General features: G+C 35.9%; 1 protein-coding gene across 2 annotated transcripts in view; it reads left to right on the top strand.

Annotated features, from left to right (window-relative positions):
• The first annotated feature begins 325 nt into the window (after positions 1-325).
• The window catches only part of PDCD4 (programmed cell death 4), a 28,829-nt gene continuing 8,982 nt past the window's right edge, over positions 326-20,172 (top strand). The window contains exons 1-8 of one of the 2 annotated variants that reach the window (XM_033421059.2): positions 326-502; positions 5,999-6,106; positions 10,726-10,986; positions 12,578-12,672; positions 13,754-13,867; positions 15,959-16,180; positions 17,729-17,826; positions 18,762-18,876. In XM_033421059.2, the coding sequence (XP_033276950.1) occupies positions 6,064-6,106; positions 10,726-10,986; positions 12,578-12,672; positions 13,754-13,867; positions 15,959-16,180; positions 17,729-17,826; positions 18,762-18,876 (948 nt within the window). In that variant the 5' untranslated portion in view covers positions 326-502; positions 5,999-6,063. Of the gene's footprint in view, positions 503-5,998; positions 6,107-10,683; positions 10,987-12,577; positions 12,673-13,753; positions 13,868-15,958; positions 16,181-17,728; positions 17,827-18,761; positions 18,877-20,172 lie in introns of both variants that reach the window. The other variant, XM_004265850.4, reaches the window with a different exon arrangement.

Consider the following 20,172-nt stretch of genomic DNA (forward strand, 5'->3'; position numbering starts at 1 on the left):
ATCCCCTTGAGGAGTGTCGGGAAATTGAGGCAGGGCCCCTCAGGAATCCCAAAGCCTTTGCTTCCGCGGAGTTTCTGACCGGCCTGTGAGGAGAATGGGTGAGCGGCTTCAGCCTAGTCCGCAGCCCGATTCTCCCACACTTCCATCTCGCCGCACCTCCCAGCCTCCCCCCACTCTCAGCCTCCCTCCCCGCTCTTGCTCCCGCTCCAGCCAGGCCCCGGAGCCCGACGCGCATGCGCCCTCCCGCGCCCTTGCCCAGCTTTCCACGTTTCACTTCCCTCCTATTCCCTCCGCAACTCCCGCTCTACCGCCACGATTGGCCAGAAGAGCTCTTCGCCTCGGCCAATAAACGCTGACCTGTCGCCTCCGTGTTACTGGGTAGAACAAAACAAAAACAGAGCGAAACTGGCCCGAGACGCTTCGAGGCGGCTGCAGGGGCTGAGGTGCTGTGTCAGGGCCGGCGGACCAGGGACGTGGACGAACGGCGGCGGCGGCCTGAGGGGTCAGTAGCGGCGGCGCGGCTCACGCGCTTGGGACGACTGCGACCTCTCCCGCAGCCCCTGCCTCTTCTCGGAGGCAGCCGCTCGTTGGGAGGGGGAGGGGGCGTGGAGGCCGCGGCCAGGTCAGGTCCGAGCCGGCGGGGAGGGGTCCGCTGCCTCTTTGGAGCTTGGCAGGCCCAGCCGCGCCCGCCCCAACGCCCCGGGCTGGGGAGGCCTGGGCCCAGAGCGTGGCGGCGCGGGCCCACCGCCTCCCGGACCCCCTCCGGGCTTAGAGGGGCGCGCGGGGCGCTCGCCGGCGAGGGGCTCCTCGTCCCCCAGAAGGCCGAGTTTATATTTTCCTTTGGGGGTGGGCGTCTGGAGGCGAGTTTCTGGCCTGACTGAAATCCTGTGAGGAAGGTTTTCGCCTTCCCCGCCCCCTGGCCTCCTTGGGGCCCCCGGCCCGTCTTCCCAGACCCGGCCCTCCGGCCGCCCCGGTCCAGCATCCCCCGGGGGTCGGCCTTCAATGGGTGCTGCGAGAGTCCCGGCCTGCGCGGCGGGGAAGCGGGCCGGGCCGCGGCGGGAGTGGCTTCTGGGAGGCGGACACTTGCCCGCCGCCCGGGCTCTGCACGTACTTCGCAGACCGCCCCCCCCCACCCCCCGGTCGGGTAAAGGGTCGCTGTTTAGTTTAAATGAAATTTCCAGGAGAAAACAAAGGCAGGAAGGGAGCCCCCTTCTGTGAAACGCTTGCTGTATTTGTCAATTAGGTGCTGCAGTGTTCAAGGGGAGGGTGTTTGTTTTTCCAAGAGCTTCAAAACTGCAGACGTCAAAATCGCCTGTCTCCCTACACCCTAGTGAGAACTGACCGCATAGCTAGCAACTGTGTGATATCTACAGATGATTAAAATGATTAAAAATGCACCTTCCTCTGGGGGAATATAAAGTCACCGCCTGTGTTTTTGTTGCATTTTCACTGTTAAATTTTAGAATTTTGGCATTCTTACTAATGTAAGGCTTTTTAGGAACCACCATTCACTTTTTTTTAAAAAAGGACCACTGCAGATGTGTTGTAAATTATTGGTATTTATGCCCTTAACTTTCCTTTATTCCAGGTTTATTAAACTCCTTAATATCTCAGCAAGCGTCTCTGAGTTATATTTTGATTGGTTTTTCTGTTGTAGTAATGAGAAAGGAAACATGGTTGCTAGGAGTGCAAAAATAAATGATATTTTTCTTTCCTGCTTATTTTTGCATCATTGTGGTCGAATGCTTTTAGCTGATTTTGTTTTAAAAGGCTAGTTAGCTATGATTGTAGCCCTGGAATGAATACAAGTAGTAGTTAATGTATGGCCTAAACTTGACTCCAAAAAAATGTTGAAGTGGTTTATGAGGTATATTTCAGGAAATAGATTTTTTGGGGGAGGTGGGGTGGGAAAGCCAGACTCTTTTAGTAAATGTCTTGGCAATTGAATACTTCTGATTGTATGTTTCTGTGAAACACACTGGAGAAATGAAAACAATGTTTAATTTCAGCCTTTTGTCTAACTTACAGTTTTGTTTTCTTACTGAAAATTAATTTTATGGTTTAGTATGAAGGATGTGGAGTTTAGATTTTTTGCTTTACATTTAAGTTTGGGGCAAAAATTTTAAGGATTGTTAAGTAACTGGAAACCCTCATTACTTTGAAGAGAGTAAAAACAGGGAGCACATCTTTATCCTTCTGTAAACTCTTTTAAAACACCTGTGTTGCTATCAAGTGTGCCTGAGTTCTTGAATGTGTTATCATTGCCAAAAGACCCAGACAGGACTTTTTCTTGTTGTTGTGATAATTATTTAATAAAAACAAACCTGGTAAGTTATTTGTAGTCAATTACCTGATAATTTTCTTTGCCTGCCGTTTGTGTAATAGTTTAGGTATTATTTTTAGTGTTTGAAAAGCAGTATTTAAAAATTTGTTGTAACAGTAGGGGTCTGTGTTTTTGTAAGCTTCTCTCTGTTAACCCTAGAAAAGAGTCTTCCTGTGGGATATTAAAGTCTTGCGTTGAACTTGTGCAAACAGTAGTGGATTTAGAAGGTCTGGGTTCTAATCCTGGTTCTTCCAGTGAGCAGCTATCTCTCTTTGGAGAGATTAGTGATCTACCTTCTCTGAATCTGTTTAGTTGTATGCAAAGTGGAGTTCCTACCTCAAGATTGTTCTGAGAGGTACATGAAATAATGCGTGTAAAATTCTTTTTGAATTATAAAGGGCTTTTAAAACATTAGTTATAATCATTTCCTTTATTAGTTAGGTTCTTCAGAAAGTATTCTCTTGAAGATCATATTTGTAGCAAGAATGAAAATGATTTTTTAAATGTAACTCCAGTTTAAAAATCTCACACACGTATCATGTGACATTTTCACTCTCCTATAACATGTAATTCATATACTGAAATGAAACAAATAAGGCATTTTCAGTCCTGGAGGATACTAAATGTTTATGTTTACAAACTATTTTTGTATATATATCTTTTTTTATTTTTAACATCTTTATTGGGGTATAATTGCTTTACAATGGTGTGTCAGTTTCTGCTTTATAACAAAGTGAATCAGTTATACATATACATATGTTCCCATATCTCTTCCCCCTTGCGTCTCCCTCCCCCCCCATCCCACCCCTCCAGGCGGTCACAAAGCACTGAGCTGATCTCCCTGTGCTATGCAACTGCTTCCCACTAGCTATCTACCTTACGTTTGGTAGTGTATATATGTCCATTATCTCTATGTACTTATTTCTGAGGTTCATTTTTTTTCCCCTAAATCTGAAGTTGGTAGGAGAAAGGAGAAGTTTTCTGGAGAAAAGGGCTGTAAAACTTGTAACATGTTAGAATGGTATATATTGAGGAATTTAAAAGTCAGTTTTCCCTTTGAGTTTCAGGAGGCATCATATCGTCTTTCTAAAATGACAACTAACAGTAGGTTATGTTATATAAAAACTAAATGCTTTTTTGTAATTAGTTTATTAGTCATTCTTATTAATTTGTGCACTTTATATCTTAAAAAAAGGTCACACTGTTGGGGAAATGATTATAAGTGGCCGGAAGGACTTACATCTAACCTATGTTACCTAAACAGATAAATTCTTAAACAGATAAATACTTAAGTACTCTAAACCACTATTTAAAAAATATTTCCAGAGAGATTCTGAAATCGCATTTGGTTAAATCTTCTGGTGATAGTTTTTATGAAAATATATTTTGATAGTGTTTTTTTTTTACAAGTAACAGTTGATTTTTATCACTAATTATCTAAATAAAAGGTAACTGATTTCATCAACCAGAACCTTCCAGCATTAATAATTTTTAAGCCATTTTGAAACCAAGGTCTAAAATATAGAGATGCTAATGTCATTGTACTTATTCCTTTCTTAAATAGGTAAGATTTAAAAAAAAAAAAAATGGGTTTTTCAGATTATAAAAGTAATTCTCTCATTGTAGAAAATGCTGATTTAAAAAATTTCTCCCAAAGGGAGCCCTCTTGCACTGTTGGTGGGAATGTAAATTGATACAGCCATTTTGGAGAACAGTATGGAGGTTCCTTAAAAAACTAAAAATAGAGTTACCATATGACCCAGCAATCCCACTACTGAGCATATACCCTGAGAAAACCATAATTCAACAAGAGTCGTGTACCACAATGTTCATTGCAGGTCTATTTACAATAACCAGGACATGGAAGCAACCTAAGTGTCCATCGACAGATGAATGGCTAAATAAGATGTGGCATATATATATATATGGTGGAATATTACTCAGCCATAAAAAGAAACAAAATTGCGTTATTTGTAGTGAGGTGGATGCACCTAGAATCTGTCAGAGTGAAGTAAGTCAGAAAGAGAAAAACAAATACCGTATGCTGATACATACATATGGAATCTAAAAAAAAAAAAAAGGTTCTGAAGAACCTAGGGGCAGGACAGGAATAAAGACGCAGACGTAGAGAATGGACTTGAGGACACGGGGAGGGGGAAGGGTAAGTTGGGACAAAGTGAGAGAGTGGCATGGACATATATACACTACTAAATGTAAAACAGATAGCTAGTGGGAAGCAGCCGCATAGCACAGGGAGATCAGCTCGGTGCTTTGTGACCACCTAGAGGGGTGGGATAGGGAGGGTGGGAGGGAGATGCAAGAGGGAGGACATATGGGGATATATGTATATGTATAGTTGATTCACTTTGTTATAAAGCAGAAACTGACACACCATTGTAAAGCAATTATACTCCAATAAAGATGTTAAAAAATTTCTCCTGATCTCAGAGTCTTAGAACAGTAATTACAGATGCCTACGTGATGAAATGGCAGATTTATCTGCCTTCAGATATGTTTTAGTGTGAAAAATAAGTCAGTCATGTCTTTTTTTTAACCAAAACCACGTTGTTTGCATTTTAGAGTACTAGTTCTTAGAGTTCATTGGTAACAAACTAATCAATATCTATGTATAGCAGATTAATTATGAGGCGTGGTATTCCTAAAAAATTTGGAATGTGTATATATTCCTTTAACTTGAAATAAGCATGTATAGCAAACATATCTTTTTCTTTTTAACATCTTTATTGGAGTATAATTGCTTTACAATGGTGTGTTAGTTTCTGCTTTATAACAAAGTGAATCAGCTATACATATACATATATCCCCATATCTCCTTCCTCTTGCGTCTCCCTCCCTCCCACCCTCCCTATCCCACCCCTCTAGGTGGTCACAAAGCACAGAGCTGATCTCCCTGTGCTATGTGGCTGCTTCCCACTAGCTATCTGTTTTACATTTGGTAGTGTATATATGTCCATGCCACTCTCTCACTTCGTTCCAGCTTACCCTTCCGCCTCCCCGTGTCCTCAAGTCCATTCTCTATATCTTTGCCTTTATTCCTGTCCAGCCCCAAGTTCGTCAGAACCATTTTTTTTTTTTTTTAGATTCCATATATATGTGTTAGCATATGGTATTTGTCTTTCTCTTTCTGACTTCTCTGTGTGTGACAGACTCTAGGTCCATCCACCTCAGTACGAATAACTCAGTTTTGTTTCTTTCTATGGCTGAGTAATATTCCATTGTATATATGTGCCACATCTTCTTTATCCATTCATCTGTCGATGGACACTTAGGTTGCTTCCATGTCCTGGCTATTGTAAATAGAGCTGCAATGAACACTGTGGTATGACTTTTTGAATTATGGTTTTCTCAGGATATGTGCCCAGTAGTGGGATTGCTGGGTCGTATGGTAGCAAACACATCTTTTAATTCCAAGTTAAAGGGGTGCTTTGGCACATTCAGAAATACAGGCTTTTTTTTTTTTTTGACACAGATAAACTTATCAAGAAGATTGAAACCAAATGTTAATTAGGGGAAGCTCTTTGAAAGTAAAGTGAATGCTTTAAAAAAAATGGAATTATGTGGTGATTTTTTTTTTAACAGTCTGAGTAAGTAAATTGAATTTACGTTAATTATATTGGTTTGGAAGATGTTGAAGCTTTTTTTTTTTTTTTAAAGAAATAACATCCCAGAGGAAGAGTTCCATTTGGTAATTTAATCAGTGCAAGTGAAATTAAGGAACGATGGATGTAGAAAACGAGCAGATACTGAATGTAAACCCTACAGGTAAATAATATCTTGAAGGAACCTTGACTGTATTGTGAGCAAGTTTCAGGCCATACCAAATTTTATGAAAACTTCTTTACTTTAAAAACCATCTTACTCATGCTATAAGAAAACAGGTCATATTTTAAAAGTCAAGTTTGTGATTCTTATTTTTATGAAATTCATCACATGTTGTATTTTTCTGCCTGTCCTTTCACATTTCATATGTTTATTCTCCACTATTCATAATAAACTATATGGTGTAGAAGAGGAGAAGAATAGTGAACCTGCTCATTACTGTTCTCACATGAGCTAGTTAGTGGTCTTTATAATATAAACTATTGGTATCATTGATATCTTTCCTAACTAATAATCTGTATATTATAAATTAACTGTGTATTTCCCCTGATTTTCCATAATGCTTCAGTAGTACATTATTATCATAAAAACGGTTTTGTGGAATATGTCCAAAAGCTAAATAACTTCAGATCACTGAAAATGTATATATAGTTTTCAGAATAATCTTTGTAGAGAGTTAATTAGGATTTTGAAATAGTCTCAAGAGTGAGAACTTTTCATGTTGGTACACTTTAGATAATTCTTTGCTTGATGGTTAATATTGAAAAAATCTCTGTAAATATGTTTAACGTATTTCATTTTTTAATACTACAGCTTCATTTTTTCAGTGACTTTAATTCACTATTGTGTCCAGTTACATAGTTTTCTTTGATCTGAATGCATACTTTGAAGTTGAAACTTCTTTGCTATTTTGTATTTACGAACCTGATTTAAAGTGTACTAGAAAATTATAGTTGAAAAAATTACAATAATTAATGATTATTTTGGTGCTGCTTTATATACAATAGCTGTATGAGTACTTGTTTTTTAGGATTACAAATTGGTATCATGTCCCTGCTTCATTGAGGTGAGAATGGTAATAATAAAATTTAAGAATATATTTTACAGATAGGTAATTGTTTCTTCTCTGCACTGTCTGGTATAGCCAGTAGTCACATATGGCTGTTGAGCACTTGAAATGTGACTTACCTGAATTGGGATGTATCGTAGGTACAAAATTACATACCAGATTTCAAGAGACTTGGTATGAAAGAAAGAGATGAAATCCTCAGTAATTTTTTCTATTGGCTACATGTTGAATTGATATAATGGATCTATTAGATTAAATAAAATATATTAAAATAAATTTTACTTGTTTCTTTTTAGTTTTTAATATGAATACTGAGAAATTTAAAATTACGTATTTGGCTTGCATTATATTTCTATTAGATGGCACAGCTCTAAGTTTTATACTTTTTGTTTTCTAACTATAACAAGTCCTTGTTTTAATCTTGTTCTTGATGCCTCTGCTGAGTACTTCCTTAAATACTTCAGTACTTCGATGAGCCTAAGGCAGACCTTCTTTGCAATAAATGCTTCCTGTAACAAATAGTCCAAGCCAGACAGACTAGTGTACTAATTCCAACTTCTACTTTTACCATCTCTGTTACTTGGGGAAAGTGGGTTATTTGCTTTGACCTTCAGTTCTTCATGTATAAAGCTGGGATTATAACTACCCTCTTTATAGGTTTATTGTTAGGATTAAGTGAGATACCGTGCATGTGTGTCATACCCATAGCACATATTATGTATGTCACAAATGAAAATGAGCTAATATTGTTAATTATATAACTCAGTGGACCAGTAATTGAAAATGTGATCATCTGGTACTGTGGTGTAATATAAGTTGGGCTGGTTATTGAGATGTCAGAGAATTCAGAAAGAGGGAATTAGTACATAGTAGAAAAGAAGTCACCAGATTTCTGTACTCAGGGTTTTTATCTTTTTAATTTTGGTCTTCTTAAAGTCAGATCAGTGGTGGTTATGGAACCCCAAAACTTAGGTGAGTATGAATAGCAGAATATAAAAGAGCAGTTGATACAAACATGGGTTAAAAATTATAAGATCTAATATATAAAATATACCTAGATGTGTCTACTGTTGTAGATACATAAATGTGTATTTGAAAGGATATTAAAATAGTTGAAGAGAAGAAACTGAAGTGTAGGATATATGATTGCTTGAATACTTTAGTACTCTGAGGGACATTTTAAAGCATTCTAAGAGAGGCCTTTATCTTCTGGATCAGTTGTGGCAGCTTACCTTAATTGTAGAATAATGAAAGCAATATGTTAGAGGTAGATGTTTAATGTTTTCTTCAGTCATCCACTCTTACATGAAATGCCATCTGATTTGTCTGGTCTCTGGTCTTTCCTTCCCTTTCCTCCTCTTCTTTTCTCTCTTTGTATTCATTCCCTTGTTGCCTATTTCTTTAGCTGTCACCACTCTGCTGTACTCCTGCTTTGTATTTTCTATAGTTATAGTCGTCTAAGAGTCAAATGTGGGTTTGAATCCTGGCCACAGTCCTTTTTAGATATATAACTTTTCTATGAAACATCTTCTCTCTGAAAAATGAGGATAAACAGCTTCATTATAGAGCTTTGTGAGGATTATAGACCATGTATGTAAAGTGCTTGGAACCTGATACAGTAGGTAACAGTACTGATGGTAATGATAGAAGAAGTAATACGACTATTATGACTGACTACTGCTACTGCTGTTACTACTAGTCATAGTAGTTTAGTTATGATGATGTCTCAAACTGACCCTCCTAACACTGGCTTCCTTTCCTAGTCTAAAAATTTTTAAAACACTGTTTTATTCTTTATTCTCTTTGAAAGCCCTTTAGTTTTTTCTTTGAAAGTGTCACTTTCTTATTTACCCCAAAGTTATTAACCTTGCCCTTTCCAGTTAGTTTGTGACTGAATACTGCAACATTTTCTTAGCTGGTCTCTCATTTTATAATTTCTCTTTTTTTTTAATATATCCTGTATTCCTCTGACAAACTAATTCCCCCATCATCTACCTATGGTATCAAATCTCAGCTCTGACCATTTGAATGTGGGAGTGGTCAGCAGCTATTCTAGTGATACGGGCAAGATCATGAAGGACCTAACATTGCAATGTAATGAGTTTACACTTCATTTCGACCCAATAGGAATACCTAGGGTTTTCAGTGGGAGAAATCAGTCTCCATGCAGTTTGGAGAATGGTTTGAAGACTGAAGGCAGCAGACTACTTATGAGACTGCCGAAGTAATTTGGCTCTACTTAATGTTTTGTTTGTTTTTTGATTACCACAGGGTTTGTTACTAACTTTCATACTTTTTGTCAAGAATTGTAAAGATTTTAACACATCTGTGCTTCTTTTTATAGGTTGATTTAAAAAATTTTTAGTTTCTACATATTATTACTTAAAAAAAAAACATGTTAAAGCCCATGCATATAGACTTGACACATCCTAATTATTAGGAATATTTAAAAACATTTGAGGGATTCAGCTCTGAGTTGAGTGAGTCATAATGAACAAAACTTGGGCCCAGGGATAACTAATTCAGTAGCTTTCTGACTTAAAAAGTTTTTGGAGTAATGCCCAGTGTCTCCATGTCATTTGATCTCCATTGACATTGGAGTTGATGGTATAAAGGATACTCTGCTAGGTGCTGAGGATACAAAAACTACAGTATAGGCATGGTTCCTCTTTTGAGGCTTATGACTTATTTGGAAAAGCAATGACATATAAAAAGAAATAAAGTGATTTCCATGATGTGGTAAATGAGCAGTGTATGAGTGTTATTGTGGCTAGAATTGTTAGGAAAGTTTTCATGGAGGAAGTAAGACTCCAGCTGTATATCCTAAAGGATTTTGGTAACTGAAAAGAGCAGTGAGGATGACATTCTAAATGGAGGACCTTTGGGAACTCCTAATGTTGCTGTCTTTCAGGGGATAATGTACAAATCTTACACAGTCTGGAAGATTTTCAGAGAATGGTAAGTAGTGTGAGTCAGGTTTGGAGAGATGAATTAGAACTTTGAGATGATGGCTTTCTTTGAAAGCAGTGAAGCATCAGCAGTTTGGCACAGTAATCGTATATGATCACGTATTTGCTAAATGCCGTTCATGCTCTTTGGATTAGTACTATTTTCTAAGTGTCCACAATTAATTATGAGGTATTTGGCAAGTTATTTAAACAGTCTTAGCCTTAGTTTCCTTGTCTGTATAAATAATGTAGTAAATAGCTCTCAAACTTGTGGATAAATGACAAAGTGCCCAGCCTAGTGCCTGGTAAATAGGCATTCTGTAAATATTAGTTTATCTACCTTCCCTAAAGATCCTTAGTCTTTTCTTACTATCTCCAATTGCTTGACTGTCTTAGCTCATAAAAGTCTCAAAGGTTTTGTACTGTATTTGGTTGTTTATATTAACGAAGGTTTTATGATACAAACACATGAAATAACATGCTTTCAGTAAAATTTTTCATTAACATTCAGTGCCTTAGTTCATTTGGCATGGTAATGTGAAAAGTACTACTAGTTTGTTGTCATGTATAGGACTGAGCCATATGAAATTGCCAATATGTGACTGTAACCTACAAAAATGATAATTTCATGTGATTCAACTTGGTATAACTTATGACTATAACTGGTATAGCAGTAGATGGTTAAAATACTTAGAATTCTTTTCCTTCATTTTCTTTTTAAGAGCCTGATAATTTAAGTGACTCTCTCTTTTCTGGTGATGAAGAAAATGCTGGGACTGAGGAAATAAAGAATGAGATAAATGGAAATTGGATTTCGGCATCCTCCATTAATGAAGCTAAAATTAATGCCAAGGTGAAAAGGCGGCTACGGAAAAACTCGTCCCGGGACTCCGGCAGAGGCGATTCCGTCAGTGATAACGGAAGTGAAGGCCTTAGAAGTGGAGTAACTGTACCAACCAGTCCAAAGGGAAGGTTGCTAGATAGGCGATCCAGATCTGGGAAAGGAAGGGGACTACCAAAGAAAGGTTAGTATATACCACGTCCAAAGACACAAATGGAAAAAATATTATCTGATTATTATACTACAGTTTCCTTGTTCTAAGAACGAGAGAAATTTAAACAGTGATAATGTTAAGGTTTTACGGCTTGTATATGTTTTTACATAGTAATAATCTGAGGACCATACCACTTTTTCTTTTAAGTTGAACCTTTTTTTCTTGTTTGAGTAGATTAGTTTTCTTGAGCAGTACTTTATCTCATATTTCCAGCAAAATACACACCAGTGTTCTTCACAGTTAAGAATTGTGCATGTATTCTCTAATTCTGCTTGAAAGAAGTAGGGTCAGAAATTCATCATGTCTATTATCTAATGAATCTAATTAGTTATGTCCATTGTTAAGAATACATGATAAATATAATTTGACTGGTAATATCTGGGTCAGAATTTTAATAATTTTGTAGATCTGGTTCTGAGTTCTTTTCAGGTCTGTTTGTTTTAGGTACTGGAGTGGAATGGTCTTGTTTCACTGCTGTATCTCCAGTGCCTGGAGTAGTGACTAGCAATCTGGGTACTTAAATATTTGTTGAATGAGGGGTCTGTCAGCCTCTGTCTGTCATAGAATTTTGATGCAATTTGGAGATTTCACCAACTTCTAAATGGTGGGAGCTTCAAATTATGGCCTAGGATACTTGTAAAATGTTTTTGTGCCCTGTCAGAAATTGTTATTTTTGTTGAATGGCTCTGCAACCATTGGCTGGGTCAAAATGAAACCTAGTTATCAGATTCTGTTTTGCTCTGGTGGCAAGAATTATACTCTATGTGTAAAATAAAAACCTCCCCCCCCAAAACTGGTGATACTGTACAAGTTCTTTAAAAATAATGCAATATACTGAGCTTATAAAAACATTTCAATACGTTTATTTAGTAAAGCAACCTTGAAAGTTGGAATTGTTAAACTTCTGCTGGTGAATTTGTATGTAGAGAAGTAGAAATGATGATTAGTTCTGTTAATGCTTCAATAGCAATTAGTTATTTGTAACATATTTCTAGTTGTGAAGTATTTGTTTCTTTTTATATCTAAAGAGTATTTGACTTTAAAACATTTGATGGTGGTCAGTGTACTTCGTTTTTGAATAATTTCTCCCTTGTGGCGTTTTCCATGCCACATCTTTCTGGCTCAGCATATTTCTTTTTTGTTGTTGCTGTTCCCAAGATATGTCAGATAGAATTTAGAGCTCCACTGCAGTATCACTTGCCTTGAGGTCGCCACTACAGCTATTTTTCTGATTTTTTTCGTTTGTTTGTTTGTTTTTGCTTTTATTTTAAAGCATCTGCCTTTTTAGTTTTAACTTTGTAGGCTATTTCAACTTGTTTTTCTGGAAATAGGTTATAAACTATGTAATATCTAATCATTACTGAAAAATCAGTGATCTGAATAAAAAGAGGCTTAACATATAATTCTCAACTGGCAAAATCACTAGCATAGAAATTAAAATACAGTTTTTTAACTGCTATTGAATTAACACCTGAACATCTAGAATTATTTCAGATTTCAATTAAAATTTATGAACTATGGACATTATGCACTCTCCTTTCTCAGTTCTAAACTTTTTCAGGTGGTGCTGGAGGCAAAGGTGTCTGGGGTACACCTGGACAGGTATATGATGTGGAGGAGGTGGATGTGAAAGATCCTAACTATGATGATGACCAGGTAGAAGTGTTTTACTTTCTGTAATATATACTTAAAATACTTATAAACTTTTTGACCTCATGTTTGTAGTATACTCATACATTTGTCAAATCATGTATTCTATATGTATAGTCTATACCATTCAAATCATTTATATATATAATTTTATAATGTGTGATTATAATTTGTGTGATTATCTGATATGTATATGAGTGTGTATATATGTGTGTACACATATTACACACATTAGTATGTATATCTAAATCATATATATTCAGTCCTTTCAGACTGTCAGGTTAATTTTGGATTAGAAAACCAAGTTAACTGATAGTAATGTATGAATAATTTGCACTTGGTTTCTGAATTTAATAATTAGACATGGAAATATTTCTAAGGGAACATGAAAAATATATTTTAAAACCAGTAGGATTCAAGTACTATAAAATCTTTGCTAAATGTTCTAATTTTAATATATAGTCTTGAAAGACTTGAAAGTATGTTGTTAGACTGAAGCCAGTCACGAGTTGCATATAAACATTTCAGGGCTTTTTTTTGCAGAGAAGGGGGATAGAAGATTATTGGACATCTTATTCTTTTTGAAATTTCAGTTGAATAATGCTTTTTCCTTAAGAGATATTTTGGTCACTACAACATTGATTTTTGTTATAAGGGCTTTTTTATTATCATAATACTAATCATGAAGGCTTTGGCTCCTGCTGTTTTTTTTTTTTTTTTAAGTGAAGTTTTAATGGAACTACTAGATGTGATAGGAAGCTTAAAGCTTTTTGGTCACTGAAGTATTGGTTTTGTGGGAGAGAGAAAAAAAATTAACAGAAGATATGGGGGATCAGAAGCAAGTCATATATTTGCTGTAGTTAGTGGTTTTAATCTGTATGTTGGTTTATTGTATTCAGATTTTATAAAAGAACAGTGACATAGATTCTGTTTTTATATTATACAAGTGATCAAAGTATGTAGCATCTCTTTTTCTTGCCCTGAATGGGTATTACTAACCAGTTGGAGTATAAAATTGTGAAACAATTTCAGTTAATCTGAATATTTTGTTCTTTAATTTATAACTTTCTGCCCCTTCCCTTTCCAGGAAAACTGTGTTTATGAAACTGTAGTTTTGCCTTTGGATGAAATGGCATTTGAGAAGACTTTAACACCAATCATACAGGAATATTTTGAGCACGGAGATACTAATGAAGTTGCGGTAGGTTTAAAGTTGAAAGTATAATTTATTTAATATAGGAGAGCAGACACTGTTAAAAGCAAAACAGCGTATTCAGAATGATCTTGGATCACTGAAAAAGTTTAAGCATTTTCTTATGCATAAATGAATTTCTAACTAAGAAATGGACTAAAATTTTATTTAGACCACTTCTTACCTATTTGGGATCAGATGAGGGCTCTGTGCCATTTTCTTCTCTGAAAAATGGTACAACACAATAATTTTTATAATTATAGCATTTTTATAATTGATAGTTTATAAAATATAATTAATTTCAAGGCATTTATGGACCTTCTAAAATGTCCTTAGGGATCTCATTAAAAATGCCTCAGTTCCATTTTTTTGACATTCATTTCAATGCTTAGGACTAGAATAAAATTTATCTTTGTACTCTGTCCAGAAAAGAACACAGATACAAAAGTTTGGAAAAGAATGCATACAGAAATCAAGAGAACAAATGTGTGGTGGTTTTTTGCTTTAAATTTATATATTTAATTAATTTATTTAATTTATTTAATTTTGGGCTGCTTTAGGTCTTGGTTGCTGTGTGTGGGCTTTGTCTAGTTGTGGTGAGCGGGGTCTACTCTTTGTTGTGGTGTGCGAGCTTCTCATTGTGGTGGCTTCTCGTTGTGGAGCACAGGCTCAAGGCACGTGGGCTTCAGTAGTTGTGGCACACGGGCTTCAGTAGTTGTAGTTCGCGGGCTCTAGAGCACAGGCTCAGTAGTTGTGGCACATGGGCTTAGTTGCTCCATGGCATGTGGGATCTTCCCGGACCGGGGCTCGAACCCATGTCCCCTGCATTGGCAGGTGGATTCTTAACCACTGCACCACCAGGGAAGCCCCACAAATGTGTTTTTGAAGCATAATTTGTATGGGAACATTTACTGTGTTACAAATTGTTTGTAAAGTAAATCTAAAAGGGTAAAATTTAATTATTGGTCTAGTTCAGTAGTTTAGTATTACTGACTTAAAGTAATAAAATTGCATCTCCATAGAAGATTTTTATAATTTAGATTCTTTTAATTCAGACTGGTTTTCTTTTTTTTTTTTGTGGTACGTGGGCCTCTCACTGTTGTGGCCTCTCCCGTTGCGGAGCACAAGCTCCAGACGCGCAGGCTCAGCGGCCATGGCTCACGGGCCCAGCCGCTCCATGGCATGTGGGATCTTCCCGGATCGGGGTACGAACCCGTCAGCAGGCGGACTCTCAACCACTGTGCCACCAGGGCAGCCTCTAGACTGGGTTTTCTTGGTTTGTCTGATAATATGAGGTTTGATAGCTTTGAGGTTTTGTAGGAATAAAACCAAGTATTTGTTCAGCTTACCTAACCGGTGTCCTTGTTAGTAGTCGTTACTCTAAGTAACTGAGTTACAAGTTAGTCTCTGTGGTCATACTGCCTATATTCCACTTCCAACCTGGGCACTCCTCTGGGTGCCCTCAGCAAATACTTAATTTTTCTGTGCTTTGGGTGTGGTGAGTATGATGATAATACCTCCCTCAAAGAGTATAAACTAAGGTGGCTGTTACAATTCCTGATACACTGTAAGTGGTCAGTAAGTATTAGCTGCTGCTATTATATTTTTTAAGAGAAAATTTTACTTTATCCCAGCATTTAAAACAATAATCCCACTTAAAAACAGTGGTTTAAGATCTCATTTTAAACTTTATATGAAAGTATAAATATTTGGGTGAAGAGAGTATAAACAGCTTATGATAATGTAAAATGAATTTCCCTACAAATGCTCATAAAACACTATTTCTAGAAGTAATAGAGTATAAGGCAGAGGGTTAGTTAACTCCTAACACCAAACTTAGCAATACTATGTAGTTTAATAAACTATTTTAGGTGTAGTTCACATTCTTGATTTTAGTGATGTTCAGACAGTTGAAGCTTAAAGTGGATCAGTATTTATATGTAGAAAAAGATGTATTTATCTTATCCCCAAATTTTGAGTGTTTCTCTGATTTTTTCCAGTGAAGGAGAGAGAAGGATATATGGGTAATATCTTGATTTTTTTCAAAAATAAAATTAAATTGAACTGTAGGCAGTGACATACTTTTTTTTTTTTGAATAGGAAATGCTAAGAGATTTAAATCTTGGCGAAATGAAAAGTGGAGTACCAGTGTTGGCAGTGTCATTGGCATTGGAGGGAAAAGCTAGTCATAGAGAAATGACATCTAAGCTTCTTTCTGACCTTTGTGGGACAGTAATGAGCACAAATGATGTAGAAAAATCATTTGATAAATTGTTGAAAGATCTACCTGAATTAGCATTGGATACTCCTAGAGCACCACAGGTTTGTATGATTCTTCCTCTTGTTCATTCTCTCTGTCTACTTCACTTGCAAGTATAGAACTAATACATACTCCTAGGAAATTTTATTAGATGAAAGAAGAAAAACTGGCCCATACTCCCTGTCACACAAAGATAGCCCTCTAATGTTTTAGTGTATTTTTCCCTAGCTGTTTTCACCCCCGCAACATAGTTTTCATCACACTGTAATTTTATATCTTACTTTTCCCCCCCATGCTCTGTATAGTTTCTAGGTCATGTTTTTTTGCTGTCTGTATATTCTCTATTACATGTAGTTAAGCTGTTTCATGAGCTAGGATTTTTAAAAAACGTAGATTGTTATAATTGAGGATTGAGTTTGCTTCACTAATGTTTATTATAAAAATAATGATAAATAAGATTGTTCCCTTTTGTAGCTTTGTGGGGAAATAATTAGAAAATTCATGACTTATGTATGCTTTTGTTGTTTAGATTCTGTTCAAAGCCTTTTACTTTTATTAGATTTCATACATGCTGACACTATAATATGACTTTCTGGTTTGAAATTGAAAATGTGTGAAATCGTTGCTATTTACCTGAGCAGAGTTTTAAAGCAAGGTAGGAGCACTTAAACATTAATTTAGGAATAGACTATAGGTAGGTTAACATAAATGCTGTTTCTGTTTTACTTTCCTGTGACAGACAGTAAGTAGTCTGTGTCAGTATTGAGCTGTGATTCAAACATGAATTTTTTTTCTTTTTATACAATACCCATACTTTAAAAAAAAACTGTACATAAGTTAATAGTCATTATAGAAGTTTTGAAAAATAAAAGGCAAAAGGAAGAAAGGACAGCAAAAATAACCACTGTTAACATTTTGGTGTTTAAATCTTCTGTTCTACTTTTTGTGGGTATATATCAGTGTATGGTTTTTACATATCCTTACGTTTTTTGTTTTAATAAAAAGTGGAATCATACTGTATATGTTACTTGGTAAACTTGATTTTTCTTACACCATAAAATGTGGTAAACATATTTGGCCACACGGTGTACCGTCTTACATATATACCATTCAACCACACAATTACTGTTAGACACTAAGTTGTTTCCAGTTTTTTTAAGAAATAATGCTATGAAAATACTTTCAGATAAATATTTGTGCACAGCTTTTCCCCCTCAGATAAATTCCTTTAATCAAACAGTTTTGAGAGACCATAGTCCAATTTTTTTCTTTCCAGAAGAGATGTTTCTCTTGACTATTAAGTCATTGACTTACTAGCAAGTATTTTTGATTACATGCTATGTTTCAAGCAGTGTGCAACGTGTTGGGGATTCAGTAGTGAGCAAAACAGATATTTTATGCCCCCATGGCTTTTAACTTGAAGGTTAAGATGTGGGAGTGTATGCCAGGCATAAACAGTAGGTGCTAAATAGGTGTTTTTTGAATACTCCAACATGTCTTAGGTATTGACTGTGTAGTTCAACCAGTCTTTATCATTTATGTTTTTAGAAATTGTGTCCTATAAAGCTTTATTTTAGATTTTTTTATATAGCTCTTTTTTTTTCTTATAGCTGGTGGGCCAGTTTATTGCTAGAGCTGTTGGAGATGGAATTTTATGTAATACCTATATTGATAGTTACAAAGGAACTGTAGATTGTGTACAGGCTAGGTAAGTAAATTAATTTTTCTACTTAGACTTTCAAAATAGGGGAAAGTTCTACAGGATTCTGTTGAAATGACACTTGAATTAATCAGACTTTGTGGATGCCTATTTGTCATTTTTGTGTACTCTTTACCATTAAAACAAAATTGAGAGATTCTTGACATGATAACAGAAAGAAGACAGTACTATAATGCAGAAGTTCTGGGTTTTAGCTAAACTGTTAGCTACCTTTATGTCAAGCCACTTTTCTCTCGGCCTCAGTTTCCTTATTTATAAAATGAAAGGATGGGACTTGGAATGTTTTTTAAGGTCCCTTTAGGTTTTAATATTCTGTAATTATTTAATATTCTAATAAGATGGACAGTATTAACAAAGGAGCCCTGTTTTCAATTCTGTATTTATTTGCTATAGAAATCTTAGGAAATAATGTTTTTCACTTTTTTCTTTGGTATAATTTTAAGCTAAATGTGATATTTGGGAGTTATGCTCAGTGATTTTTCATAACTTCCTGGAAACTTAGACTTGTACTTAGCCATGTCTTAGGTTTTCACAGGTATAGATATTAATTTTCTAGGACTACTTCAGGTCAGAGTGGCATGGTTGCCCTGGTGGAAAGGCATGGATCTATGTAAAAGTTAGTTTTAGGTGAAACATTCCTTCTCAGGCTAGATCAGTAATTTTGAAATAACGTTATTAGACTTTTGTTGACCAAGAAATGGAAATGAGTGAGAGAATATTAATATGAGAAGCAACTTTTTTTGTTCCCAACTTTTTATCTTGAAAAATAGTTTTTTAAGAGACTTCTGAACTTTAGGTTGCTTTTATGTTATATGAAAGCTTTTAGTGTATATGGGGTTTTTTCCCCCAACTTCATCCATAATTTGGTCAATCTCAAGCATGTCCATATGTCAAAATTAACTTTTTTTTTTTTTTTTTTGTAGAGCTGCTCTGGACAAGGCTACCGTGCTTCTGAGTATGTCTAAAGGTGGAAAGCGCAAGGACAGTGTTTGGGGCTCTGGAGGTGGGCAGCAGTCTCTTAACCACCTTGTTAAAGAGGTAACTACTGGGCATTGTCTTTAGCTTAAATTTATATGTATTCTTCAGGGAAACAAACTCTACCCTCTAGCTGGTATTGTTGTGGACAAAAATTAATTTCAGTCTTATAGCTGCAAGTGGAAAATGGAATAATCCTTATATATTTGGACTTATGCCCTTTTGCTATAAATTATACAATAATTATATAGTCATTATTAAATTTTTATGGTTTCTCTGACTTAAACTAAGACTGTGTTAAGTTAAAGGGGTTTTCATGAAGAAGGCTGTGTAGGAACCTCAGAGGAATACCTAAAGTCTTTTTCTTGGAATGTAAAATTTTTCAGACTGTTGAGTTTCTGTTTTGTAGTTATTCAGTAAATGTCCATATTTATAAGAGCAGTTTGAAACTGGGTGGTCTCAGATTGTAAGTTATGCATTATGAACACTAGAGTAGATCAGAGTGGTAGATTTTTGTAGGGAAGTTCACTACCTGTATGCATTCTTTAAAAGAAAAAGTAATTGGTTTTTGCATTAATACCAGATTTATTCTCTCTGGATTTTTTTTTCTGGCAGCAAAGTGATATTCTATAATAAGAAACCAGAAAAAGTAGTTAATCCTATTTGAAGATTTTTAAGAAAATTAGAAGATTTATATAGTACATGTGCTTCTGATTTTTGAGTATAATCTTTCATGTGACTATAGTTTTGATATTTAATAAATATTTTAATGATATGTATACCAAGTTTGAGTGTTAAGGAGCTCTAAATATTGTTAGAGCTTTGACCAGTTTTGTTTTTATATATGTTAAGGTAGATGAGTTGGTGTTTGTAATGTCATGATTGCAATATCTGTTTTAAAAAATTTTTAAAGTTATTACAAAAATTGAGGTATAAAAACAGTGGAAGTACCGGAGCAGTTCAGCAAGAAAATAAAATAAAGGCATCTAAGTTGGAAAAGAAGAAGTAAAACTATCTCTGTTCCCAGATGACATGATCTGTATACAGAAAATCCAAGTGAATTCTCAAAAAAACAAAAACACCAAACTATTATAAACGAATTCAGCACAGTTGCAGGATACAAGATCAGTGTACAGAATTTAATTCTAGGTCTTTTGTACACTAGCAATGCAATGAATGGTCTGAAATGAAATTAAGAAAACAGTTGCATTTGTAATAGCATAAAAAAGATTAAAATACAAAGGAATAAATTTAACAAAGGAAGTGCAAATCTTGTGCACCAAAAACTGCAAAACACTGTTGAAAGAAATTAAATAAGGCCTAAATAAGTAGAAAGATATCCCATGTTTATGGACTGAA

The sequence above is a fragment of the Orcinus orca genome, chromosome 14 (assembly GCF_937001465.1).
Source record: "Orcinus orca chromosome 14, mOrcOrc1.1, whole genome shotgun sequence".
NCBI lineage: Eukaryota > Metazoa > Chordata > Mammalia > Artiodactyla > Delphinidae > Orcinus > Orcinus orca.